This window comes from Otolemur garnettii, unplaced genomic scaffold (genome assembly GCF_000181295.1).
Source record: "Otolemur garnettii isolate 467f Iridium unplaced genomic scaffold, OtoGar3 scaffold00264, whole genome shotgun sequence".
In the NCBI taxonomy this organism is placed as follows: Eukaryota; Metazoa; Chordata; class Mammalia; order Primates; family Galagidae; genus Otolemur; species Otolemur garnettii.
The window spans coordinates 683,254-694,338 of NW_003852659.1; the positions used below are offsets into that span (position 1 = coordinate 683,254).

General features: G+C 52.3%; 2 protein-coding genes across 3 annotated transcripts in view; both read left to right on the top strand.

The window, feature by feature from the left end:
• DNAAF3 (dynein axonemal assembly factor 3) overlaps positions 1-4,186 on the top strand; it is a 6,570-nt gene extending 2,384 nt beyond the window's left edge. Inside the window, exons 5-12 of the mRNA XM_003802927.3 lie at positions 864-1,021; positions 1,306-1,488; positions 1,606-1,731; positions 1,822-1,944; positions 2,265-2,400; positions 2,980-3,091; positions 3,308-3,382; positions 3,466-4,186. Of these exons, the coding sequence (XP_003802975.1) occupies positions 864-1,021; positions 1,306-1,488; positions 1,606-1,731; positions 1,822-1,944; positions 2,265-2,400; positions 2,980-3,091; positions 3,308-3,382; positions 3,466-3,856 (1,304 nt within the window). The 3' untranslated portion in view covers positions 3,857-4,186. The remainder of the gene's footprint in view (positions 1-863; positions 1,022-1,305; positions 1,489-1,605; positions 1,732-1,821; positions 1,945-2,264; positions 2,401-2,979; positions 3,092-3,307; positions 3,383-3,465) is intronic.
• A 445-nt stretch (positions 4,187-4,631) lies between these two features.
• TNNI3 (troponin I3, cardiac type) lies at positions 4,632-10,930 on the top strand. 2 transcript variants are annotated; one of them, XM_012813450.1, is made up of 8 exons: positions 4,632-5,224; positions 5,521-5,533; positions 5,688-5,786; positions 6,214-6,255; positions 6,562-6,693; positions 7,223-7,312; positions 8,266-8,442; positions 10,782-10,927. In XM_012813450.1, the coding sequence occupies exons 1-8, from the start codon at positions 5,214-5,216 to the stop codon at positions 10,863-10,865; spliced, it is 648 nt and encodes a 215-aa protein (XP_012668904.1). In that variant the 5' UTR covers positions 4,632-5,213; the 3' UTR covers positions 10,866-10,927. The 2 variants fall into 2 exon arrangements, with proteins under 2 accessions (XP_012668904.1, XP_012668903.1); XM_012813449.2 differs by lacking the exons at positions 4,632-5,224; positions 5,521-5,533; positions 5,688-5,786 and having other exon boundaries at positions 5,809-6,255; positions 10,782-10,930.
• Positions 10,931-11,085: the final 155 nt, after the last annotated feature.

Here is an 11,085-nt window from a genome sequence, read left to right on the forward strand (position 1 = left end):
TGTCTAAATAGATACATGTATCATATTGAACTAAAGATATATACAGACGTCCCTCTATATCTATGGGGGGGTGTTGGTTCCAGAGCTCTTTTGGGCTCCCAAATCCATGGATGCTCAGGTTCCTTATAAAATGGTGTAGTATTTGTATATAACCTACACACATCCTTCTGTGTACTTTATTTACATCATCTCTAGATTACTTGTGATTCCTAACATAATGTACTAAGTCTTACATAAACAGTTATGCTGTTTGTTTTTATCCCATCAGAATATCGGTGGTGGGTGCAGAAGCTGCATCTGTAATTCCTTTGTAGAAGATTCTTAAGTAAGATGAAGACAATTTAGCCTTATGACATTTAACACAAATATATCTCATTTTCATCTTCATTTATATATCAACTTTTTCTTTTTTAAAGGCAAGAGAAATTTATTTATTTATTTTTGAGAAAGAGTCTCACTTTCTTGCCTCAGCCTCTGGAATAACTGGGACTATAGGCCTCTGCCACAATGCCTGGCTAACTTTTCTATTTTTAGTAGAGATGGGGTCAGGCTGGTCTTAAACGTCTGAGCTCAGGCGATCTACCCCCTCCTCAGCCTCCCAGAGTGCTGGGATTACAGGTGTGAGCCACTGTGCCCAGCCCAAATTTAAACATTAATTCAGGATTGGGGTTATCTGGGCAGGCACAGAAGAATAGAGGAGGAGGCCTAGGTGTGAGTTATTCTTCACCTAACCTCGGTTTTAGGGATGGAAAGGTAATTTGCTATGGCTCATTGTTTTCAGTGTGTGACTATGAAATAAAAATAAGATTTTAAAGGTCCTATATCTAGGCTCACTCCTTTCACATCTCCCCTCTCCTCCCTAGAGAAGACCGAGACCTTCATGGAGGTATGGGGGAACGCACTACTGCGCCCCACTGTGGCCGCCTTTGTGCGCGCCCAGGCTGACCTCCTGGCACACCTGGTCCCCGAGCCCGACCTCATGGCGCAGCAGCTGCCTTGGCTCAACCTCAGCACCCTCAAGGTGCTGCCACCCGGCTTCTGTCCCTCACCGCCTGGGATCCGGGAAGAATGGAAGTGGGCAATCCAAAGCATTTACGTTGATGAAGCGGGCTAGGGGCTGGAGGTTGGAATCCCAGCTCCCTGACTCCCATTGTGGCATTTGGCTTAAGGGTAGGGGTGGCTTCCGTTCTCTGAGCCTCAATTTCTTCATCTGAGAAACGGAGACTCGTTTCCTCCTCCTGGGATGGAAGGGAGGGTCAAGCAGGAAACGCAGCTCTCCCTGAATCTCTCTCTCACCTCGCGCAGTTCCGAGAGCGAGATGCCCTGGAGGCCGTGTTCCGTTTCTGGGCTGGCGGGGAGAGGGGGCGAGAGGCCTTCCCTGTGAGCCGCCTCTGGGACTCGCGTCTTCGCCACTACTTGGGTTCCCGCTACGACGCCCGGCGCGGTGTCAGCGACTGGGACTTGCGCATGAAGCTGCACGACCGCGGGGTGAGGGGCTCGGGGGAGCGGGCTGGGGATCCCGAGTTCTGGGTGTGAGGAAGGAGGGGCTGGGGGCCCACATGTCAGGTGCTTTGAGGCCTCCTTTCTTCCTTCCCCACGCTCTAGGCCCAAGTCATTCACATCCATGAGTTTCGACGCTGGCGGGACACAGGCGTCGCCTTTGAACTCAGAGATTCCAGCGCCTACCACGTGCCCAACCGGACCCTGGCATCTGGTCGCCTCCTTAGCCACGTGCGTGTCCACTCCCTGCCCTGGCCCCTTCCTTCTCCTACAGGATCCCAACATCAGCCTCACCTGCTTCCTCTCTGCCTGTTTTCCCAGCGGGGTGAGCGTGTGGCAGCGCGAGGGTACTGGGGGGACATCGCCACGGGGCCTTTCGTGGCCTTCGGCATCGAAACGCACGACAAAAGCCTCTTGCGTACCAGCAATGGACAGCCGGTCAAGGTGTGGCAGGCCTTGAAGGCGGAGGGCGGGGCCTTGCGCACCTACCCTCAGCCCCAGTCCCACCAAAAGGCCCTGCCCCTCACCTTCGGATAGTACCTCCAACCAACCGTCCTGCGAAGTCCGGGCCACCAAATCCCGCAGGGTGGGTCCCGCCTCCTCTCTAGACATCCTAACCTCAGCCCCTAGAATCCTAGAGCTCCGGGGGTTCTGGTCCCAGATGCCAGCTCTCACCTGACTGCTCTCAGCCCCGCCTCATCACTCTGGCCCCGCCCCCGAAGTCTTAGCCCCAATGTCGGCCACGCCCCTTCTCTGCCCGGTAGACTGCGGGCGAGATCACACAGTACAACGTGACAGAGCTGTTCCGCGAGTTGGCCGCCCGATGGCACCCGAGAGCCACCCAGGGGGACCCAGAGCAAGAGCAACAGCGCATGTCTGGAAGCGCAGAGCAGACTTCAGGTAAGCAAGCCTGCGACTTCGGGCTCCAGGTATCCACACCAGAGCATGGACTAATGTATGTGGGATGCATGGGCAAGTGACACCTCCTTGATATCCCATCTCTTTTTCTCCTCTTTGTTTCTCTCATTTTCTGAAATCCTGGCACCATTCTAAGGGTTCTGTGTTACAATCGTGGATTCTAAAAACATTCTAAGGGGCTGCTGGGTCCCAGCTCCCCTCTGGACACCCTCCCCCACCACAGATTCTAGTTGTGCCTCCTCATCGTCCTCCAACCTGGCCCTCCCTGGGTGTCTGTCCGACATGGTATGTCCCCAGTGGCCCTGGGCCACCCATTTTCCTTCCCTCTCCAGACACTCAGTTGTCTGGTCTGTAAAATGTTTCTCTGGCTGTTGGGCTGATCGTCTCAGAATTTTCCAGGAATCCACCTCAGAGAAAAGATGAAAAAGGGCTTTGTGAGGAAAAGGAGTGTACTCTCCAAGCTTTGCATGTCTGCCCAGCTTTGTGTGTCCTAGTGTGTTATCCCTCTGGGTTTCTGTGCCATATGGCTCCACCTGCTTCCTCTCTGCCCTTCCCCTGCAGCCCCTGGCCGGGAATCCTTCACACTCCACTTCCTGCCCCTAGATTCTGCCCAGACTCTGCATCACAGGAACTGCTACAAGGGCCGGTTCCAGCTTCTCTATGTGGCCTGTGGGTAAGAGGAGACACAGCTGTGCACACAAAGACCCAGGACCAGCTCCAGCCCTTCCTCCCTCCCACCCAGCAGTCCAGACCTCCTGCCCTTCCCCAGGACCATGAGGTCCAGTTTCACATCAGCCTTCTCCTCCTCACTCAGTGTCTGGGTACCCAGCGAACATCCTCCCTGAGGACCTGGGAGCCTGGATCTCAGGCTCTCCTTTCCTCTGTGCAGGATGGTCCATCTTCTCAGCCCTGAGCTTGGGGCCTGTGTGGCCCCTGGAGGGAACCTGACTGTGGAATTAGCTCCGTAAGTCATCTGGCCACAGGGCAGGGTATGTCCTAGCTAGGGGCTAAAATCTGGGTCCTTAACATGTTGCTTGCTGTGTTCAGGTACCTGGTGGACCTGCGTCCGGACCAGCTGCAGCAGTTTTCCACCCGTGTTGGGGAGCTAGCTCAGGCAGCTGGATTTGCCCCTCAGGCAGGAACCAAGTCTTCCGAGACCTTCGCCCGCTTCTGCAAGTCTGGCAGCGCTGGCGGAGCCTTAGAATCTGAAACTCCACTCCCTGAAGTCCTGGCCTCACCTCTGGAAGCAATGAGCCCACCCCTCGGGGACCTGACCCCACCTCTAGAAGGCTGGGCCCCATCCTCTGTGCCCCTCCAGTCCTCAGAATCTCAGGGTTCACTCAGGGAGGTTCTGGCTCCACCCCGGGAAGTGTTGGTCATGCCCAATAGTGAGTCAGACTCTAAAACCTGGGAGTCTAACCTGACCCCCAGAGAGTAAGTCCTTCATTTCTAATGCCAAAGTGAGGTTAGAGAATTAGACTCCACTTACGCAATTCAGAATCCTCTGCTAGAATTCTCCATTTTATTTTCAACACCCTCAGCCACAGAGGTGTGGCTAGAATTTCAAATTCCATTTTAGGGATTCTAAATTCTATTCCTGGAATTCTAGATTGCCTTCCCAGAAATTCCAAATAGTACTCACCAGACTCTGAACCCCTTGTAGAGATTTGACCCTGTATCCAGGGACCCCATTGCTAACTGGGGGATGGGAGGGTCCTGACAGCTTGATCAGCACTCAAGTGGTTCAAGTAAAGAAAGTGGGGTCTTATTTTCTGTGTCTAAGTGTCTTTCCTGTCCTAAGTCTGCCTCCATGGCTAGGAGAGTGGAGGGCCCAGGAATGTTCAAAAGAGGAGGCTGGAAGACAGGGTGAGGTGGCTCACACCTGTAATCTTAGCACTCTGGGAAGCCAAGGTGGGTGGATTGCCTGAGCTCATCAAGTTCAAGACCAGCCCAAGCTGGAGTGAGACCTTGCCTCTAAAAATAGCCAGGTGTTGTGACAGGTGCCTGTAGTTCCAGATACTTGGGAGGCTGAGGCAAGAGAATCGCTTAAGCCCAAGTTTGGGCAGTCCCTGTGGCTCAAGGAGTAGGGTCCGGACCCATATGCCAGAGGTGGTAGGTTCAAACCCAGCTTTGGCCAAAAAAAAAAAAAGCCCAAGAGATTGAGGTTGCTGTTAGCTATGATGCCATGGCACTCTACTGAGGGGGACAAAGACTGTCTAAAAAAATAAATAAATAAAAGAGGAGGCTGAAAACAGATTCTTGGATTTTCAAGTGGATTAAGGAAGAATTTCTCATGCTGCAGGCCAAACACCTACCCCCTCCATACCCACGTGGATCCTGAAATTAATCAAAATTTGCTGAGTGACCAACAGGTTCAGGACACTGAAACTAACCCTAAGATAGAAAGATGGACAAAGTTTCAAATCTAGTGGCCATTGCCATTAGAACTAGGGGTCTGGACTCCTGGGGGCCCAGACGTTTTCTGGACCTGAGGGAGGAGGGGTCTGGAATCCCAAGCCACCAAAGTGAATGGGGTGATCCAGCTAGAGCAGGCTGGCTCCAACCGTCACGCGCCCCTTTATCTTGCATCCTGGGCCAGAAAGGAGGGGGCAGCGGTATATTTAGTCTCTGTCCTTGCCCTTTATCTCAGAGTCCTCGGAGGTGAGGTTTGAGCAGCTGGGAAGAGGCTGAATGCCCCGGGACCTTCAAGGTCACTTCGGACGCCCCTCTCACCGACCCTCCAAAAGCTCCTGTCCCCTTCTCTGCCTTTGGCGATCCCTGACCTGAGTCCCAGGATGGCGGACGAGTGAGTGAAGCTTAGCACTCCTGAGGCTCAAGGCAGTGGGCGCTGGGACGGTCTCCCGTTCTCCTGACGGGGAGAAGAGTTCCGAGATGGACACTGGGCATGAGAAGGGAGGTGAGAGTAGGATTGCTGGGTATGCAAATGAAGTGTGGCCTGGAGTCAGCCTTCTAGGATCGGAAGAGCTGAAAGCTGAGGACAGTCCAGACCTCTTGATCAGAGGGGCCTCCGGGGTGCCTTAGGAGGCGGGGGCAGGCCTCAGCCTACCCTTAATCCCCTCTCCCCGGTTTCTCTCCTTCCAGGAACGGCGACGCGGTGAGAGCAGCGGGCTAAGGCTGGGCAGAGGCACCCATGGCTAGGGTGGGGAGCTACAGGGAGGGGTTTGGGGCGACGGCTGCGGCCAAAGGCACAGGACTGGGAAGCGTGAGGTGGGGGGTCAGCGGTGACGCAGCCCTGCTCCTCCAACCAGGCGGGCGAGCTGCATCAGGCGCCTGCACCTGCACCTGCGCCGGTCAGACGCCGCTCCTCGGCCAACTACCGAGCTTACGCCACAGAGCCACATGCCAAGGTGGGACAGGGGACATCGGGGACTGGCCGGGGCTCAGATTTATGTGGTGACCAGACTCTAGGAGGAGAGGGGAGGAGCAAACGCCTCAGGTGGGGGCGGGACTTTGGTCATGGGAGGAGCCTATGCAGATATTAGAATTCAGGGGCGGAGTTTCATAGAGAGTCGGACTTGAATTGGTGAAAGCTGCGTGGTGGCGGAGCCTCATTGCCCAAGGGTTTGCTTAGAGATAAATAGGCGGTGCCTAGCAAAAGTCAGAGCTCCAGATTGGTGGATGGGGCTGAGGGCGTGGCTTCCTGGAAACTCCGGGCTTAGATTGGAGGCGGGTCCAAATCTGGACTTGCTGGGGGTGGGAGGCACAGAAGCCCCTCCCACCGTCTACCTTCGAACTCCCTCCTTGATACTTTATTGCTCCATCTCACTCCTGCAGAAAAAGTCTAAGATCTCTGCCTCCAGAAAACTACAGCTGAAGGTGAGGAGGAAGGAGGAGTGGGTGCTCAGGCGGGCGGGGCTTGATAGTTGTTGGGTGGGGCTTCCAGTAGCTGGACGGGTGAGAGTGGGTAGGCTTGCTGTTAGATTTGGGGCTTTTCTTGCAGAGCCTGCAGAGGGAGGGGCGGGGCTTTGGAACCTCGGGGACCAAATTCCACCGTGCGAGTCTCTGAAAGACAGGGGTGGAGACTTGTGGTTAGACCACCCTGCCGGGCAGAGGCGGCTTCGCCAGGCGTGGATTATATCCTGTTGCCCCAGTGGGCTGCGGTCTCCTCACACTCCTCCGCAGACCCTGATGCTGCAGATTGCAAAGCAGGAGCTGGAGCGAGAGGCGGAGGAGCGGCGAGGAGAGAAGGGGCGGGCCCTGAGCACCCGCTGCCAGCCGCTGGAGCTGGCTGGACTGGGCTTCGCGGAGCTGCAGGTACTGGCTCCCAAGGCAGGGGCTCCTGCCCAGCCTAGGATCCTAGGTTTCTAGTCTCCGGTCTCTCATTCCTTGAAATTCAGAAGTACAGTCACTACCTCCCCTCCACTCCCATTCTTCTCAGGACCCCAAGGTCCACTATCACAATCTTCACCCGCAGAAATTGAGATATTCTGCCTGCAGTCATCTACAGTCTCAAAATCCAGAAGTCAGTCTCTCCAGCCCCAACTTTGTCAGACTCTTGGGAATCCTGACCCCTAAACACCCTTTGTATGTGTTTCCCTGGAGTCCTGACTCCCCCAATTTACTTCTCATTCAGGATTATATTCTAGGGCCCCCAGCCCTTTCTCCCTCAGGATATCTAGAAGTTCAGTTCTCCAGCCTCCTCCTCCCTCAGACCCAGGAGTCTAGGCTTCAGACCCTCCTTCCCCACCTAGGGGTCCAGGCTTCTGTGTCCCCTTCTACCTCAGACAGAGGAGTCCAGGTCTCCAGCTTTTCTCCCACCACACATACTATGTTCCCCCACTAGGACTTGTGCCGACAGCTCCACGCCCGTGTGGACAAGGTGGATGAAGAGAGATACGACATAGAGGCAAAGGTTACCAAGAACATCACGGAGGTGGGAAGCACTGGGAAATCTGGATACCTTCGGGGTTGGGTGAAATGCCTGGGACTCTGGGCTCAGCCTGACTCCTTGCAGCTTTTGGTTACAGATCTCAGGAGACCCAGGACGACTGTGAGCCTGGTGGGGTTGGGGCAGAAGGATGAATACAGTATGGCCAGAGGCTAGTCCAGGCAGGGAGAACAGCACATGCAAACCAGAAGTGGGGAAACAGAAAATGTGTTTGTGGAAATTTTTGGGTTGTCAAGCGTTGGTGGCTGGGTGCCTGTAGCTCAATTAGAGCACTGTTAGAGCACTCTGGTTAGAGCACTGTCCCTGTCCACGAGGGTCGGTGAGCGTTGGTAAATGAGCCCAGGCCTGTGTCAGGAAATTGTGATTTGCACATAGCTGGATAGGGAGGTGTCAATGGTTTTAAAATAAATGTGAGGCTAGGGCACTTCAGTGAGGATTGTGAGTTCTAGGATTAGTAGGGTGACCAGACATCCCACTTTTGGTGGGACAGTCCCAATTTTTAACAATTTGTCCCGCATCCTGTGGCGATTTAAAAAAGTCCTGATTTTTGGAAAGAATGCACGAACGGGTGGGAGAACAATAAGGGAATATACAGTTTTTGGCTGCCATGTGGGTATTTCGCCAGGATATGAGTTTTATATTATTTTTGTTAATTTTATAATGTTAAACTGTAATAATAACAAATAATTGTTGAGAAGTGATTATTGAGAACTGCTTATCAAAGTTTGCATTGTTGCCCCCACCCCGCCCCCCGTCAATGGTGTCCCGCTTTACCAATGTTAAAATCTGGTCACCTTAAGGATTAGGAGCCTTGGACTGGGATCCTGAGCTTCGAAGAGACTGGATAACACTTAGGTGCTGGAAGGCAGGCAAGGGATAGGATAGATGGGAGTGCAGGGTGGAACAGAGTCGCCCCCCTCCCATATGGCCACCCTCAGATTGCAGATCTGACTCAGAAGATCTTTGATCTTCGGGGCAAGTTCAAGCGGCCCACCCTGCGGAGGGTGCGAATCTCTGCAGATGCCATGATGCAGGCACTACTGGGGGCCCGGGCTAAGGAGTCCTTAGATCTGCGGGCCCACCTCAAACAGGTGAAAAAGGAGGACACTGAGAAGGTGAGTGTGGGTTAGAACCAGGAGGGGAAGTGCTTAGGGGAGGGGCTGCAGGTGGCAACAATCCTGTGGCCTGAGCACGGATAATTCTTGGAGTTGGGAGGAGGGGAGCTGGCAAGGGGTCTTTTATGGAAATTATAGGAAGGAGATGGGACATGCAAAAGGAAGGCAGGAAGTAAGAGGGGAGGAGAGGAAGTGCATGGGGAGAGAGGAAGTAGCAAGGAGTAAGGAAGTATCTGAAGGAGGGAAGATGGGGAAGACAGGCATATACAGCTGTCCCCCCTTATCCATGGGGAATATGTTCCAAGACCTGCAGTAGATGCCAGAAGTCATGTGTTGTATCAACCCCTATGTATGCTATGTTGTTTCCTATACACGCACACCTGGCGGAAAGTTCAATTTATAAGTTAGGCACAGTAAGAGATGAGCAATAATGACAAATAAAACAATTATAACAATATTCTGCAATGAACCTGTGAATGTGGTTTCTCTCTGTTTCAAAAATATCCTATTGAGGCTAGATGCTCATGCCTGTAATCCTAGCACTCTGGGAGGCCAAGGCAGGTGGATTGCCTGAGCTCATGAGTTCAAGACCAGCTTGAGCCAGAGTGAGATTGCGTCTGTAAAAATAGCCAGGCATTGTGGCTGGTACCTATAGTTCCAGCTACTCTGGAGGCCCAGACAAGAGAATCTCTTGAGCCCAAGAGTTTAAGGTTGCTGTGAGCTGTGACACCACAGTGCTTTACCAAGGGTGACAAAGTGAAATTCTGTCCCCAAATAAATAAATAAAATAAATCCTGGGCTCAGTGCCTGTAGCACAATAGTTATGGTGCCGGCCACATGCACTGAGGCTGGTGGATTCGAACCCAGCCCAGGGCAGCTAAACAACAATGACAACTACAACAAAAAAAAAGTAGCCAAAAGTTGTTGGGTGGGCTCAGTGAGTAGGACACTGGCCCCACATACTGAGGGTGGCAGGTTCAAACACAGCCCCGGCCAAACTGCAAACAAAAAATACCTGGGCACTGTGGCGGGCACCTATAGTCTCAACTACTCAGGAGGCTGAGGCAAGAGAATTGCCTAAGTCCAAGATCTGGAGGTTGCTGTGAGCTGTGACGCCACGGTAGTCTACTGAGGGCGACAAAGTGAGACTATCTCTAAAAATAAAAAAAGGAAAAATAGCTAGGCATTGTGGCGAGGGCCTATATTCCCAGCTACTTGGGAGGCTGAGGCAAGAGAATCACTTAAATCCAAGAGTTTGAGGTTGTTGTGAGCTGTGACACTATGGCACTCTACTGAGGGTGACCTAGTAAGACTCCGTCTCAAAAAAAAATCCTATTGTAGTGTACTCATCCTTCTTTTCCTTGTGATGATGGATGCTGCCTACATGATGAGATAAAGTGAAGTGAATAACATAGGCATCAGGATGTAGCATTAGACTATTTATTGGCTTTTGGATGACATGTCCAACTTTAAATTATTTATTTTTGGAATTTTGCATTTAATTTTTTTTTTTTTGAGACAGAGTTTCACTTTATCACTTTCAATAGACTACTGTGGCATCACAGCTCACAGCATCTTCCAACTCCTAGGCTCAAGCAAGTCTCCTGCCTCAGCTTCCCAAGTAGCTGGGACCACAGACGCCCACCACAATGCCTGGCTAGTTTTTGGTGGCAGCTATCATTGTTGTTTGGCAGGCTCGGGCTAGATTCAAACTCAACACCTTAGGTGTATGTGGCTGGCGCCTTAGCCACTTGAGCCACAGACACTGAGCCCATTTAATAGTTTTGAACCATGGTTGATCTCAGGGCATTGAAATTGCAGATAGGGAAACTGTATATAAATGGGGGTTGGGGGGCTACTGTAGTAGGAAAAGAAGGAAGGAGATGAGAAAGAAGTTCATGAAGGAGGCTGAAAGTGGAAGGGGGAAGACAGGAAGTGTGTGAAGGAGAGTATTAAGTGTGAGGGAGACAGGAAGTGCATGGGAAAATTGGCAGGGATTGTCTAAGGCAGTGATTCTCAACCTGTGGGTCAAGACCCCCTTGTAACAATGAAAATACATCCTGCATATCGGATATTTACATTATAATTCATAACAGTAGCAAAATTACAGGTATGAAGCAGCAACAAAAATAATTTTATGGTTGGGAGGGTCACCACAACATGAGGAACTGTATTAAAGGGTCATGGCATTAGGAGGCATTGGGAAGATTAAGAACCACTGGTGTAAGGGGACAAGGAGTGCACTGACACTTGGACAGGCACCCAGAGGAGAATTGCCCAGCAGGCTAGAGGGAAGGTGAAAGATGTCTGTGGGACCCTAACCTCTCCTCTGCCTCCAGGAGAACCGAGAAGTGGGAGACTGGCGCAAGAACATTGATGCACTGAGCGGAATGGAGGGCCGCAAGAAAAAGTTTGAAGGCTGAGCCTGCCTGTCTGTTACCCTGGCCCTGTGTATGGCCCTGAGGAATAAAGTGTCTCTGAGCTGGAAGTGGCTGCATGTCTATTACCCTGAGGCTTAGGCAGGATAAGAAAACTGACGGTTAGGCTCCCCTTAGCCATGCTGCAGGTCAGGAATAAGATGGATCTTCAATATGGGGCTCCTCTGCCCCATGTGGGGTGCACAGAAATGTCAAGATGAACACA

What these genes read in the sequence shown, in the direction of transcription:
- TNNI3 (XM_012813449.2), top strand. Translation starts at nt 6,058, where the DNA reads ATGGGGCTGAGGGCGTGGCTTCCTGGAAACTCCGGGCTTAGATTGGAG. An exon ending in CCAGAAAACTACAGCTGAAG is followed by an intron (nt 6,256 to 6,561) that starts GTGAGGAGGAAG and finishes ACTCCTCCGCAG; the next exon opens with ACCCTGATGCTGCAGATTGC. An exon ending in TTACCAAGAACATCACGGAG is followed by an intron (nt 7,313 to 8,265) that starts GTGGGAAGCACT and finishes GGCCACCCTCAG; the next exon opens with ATTGCAGATCTGACTCAGAA.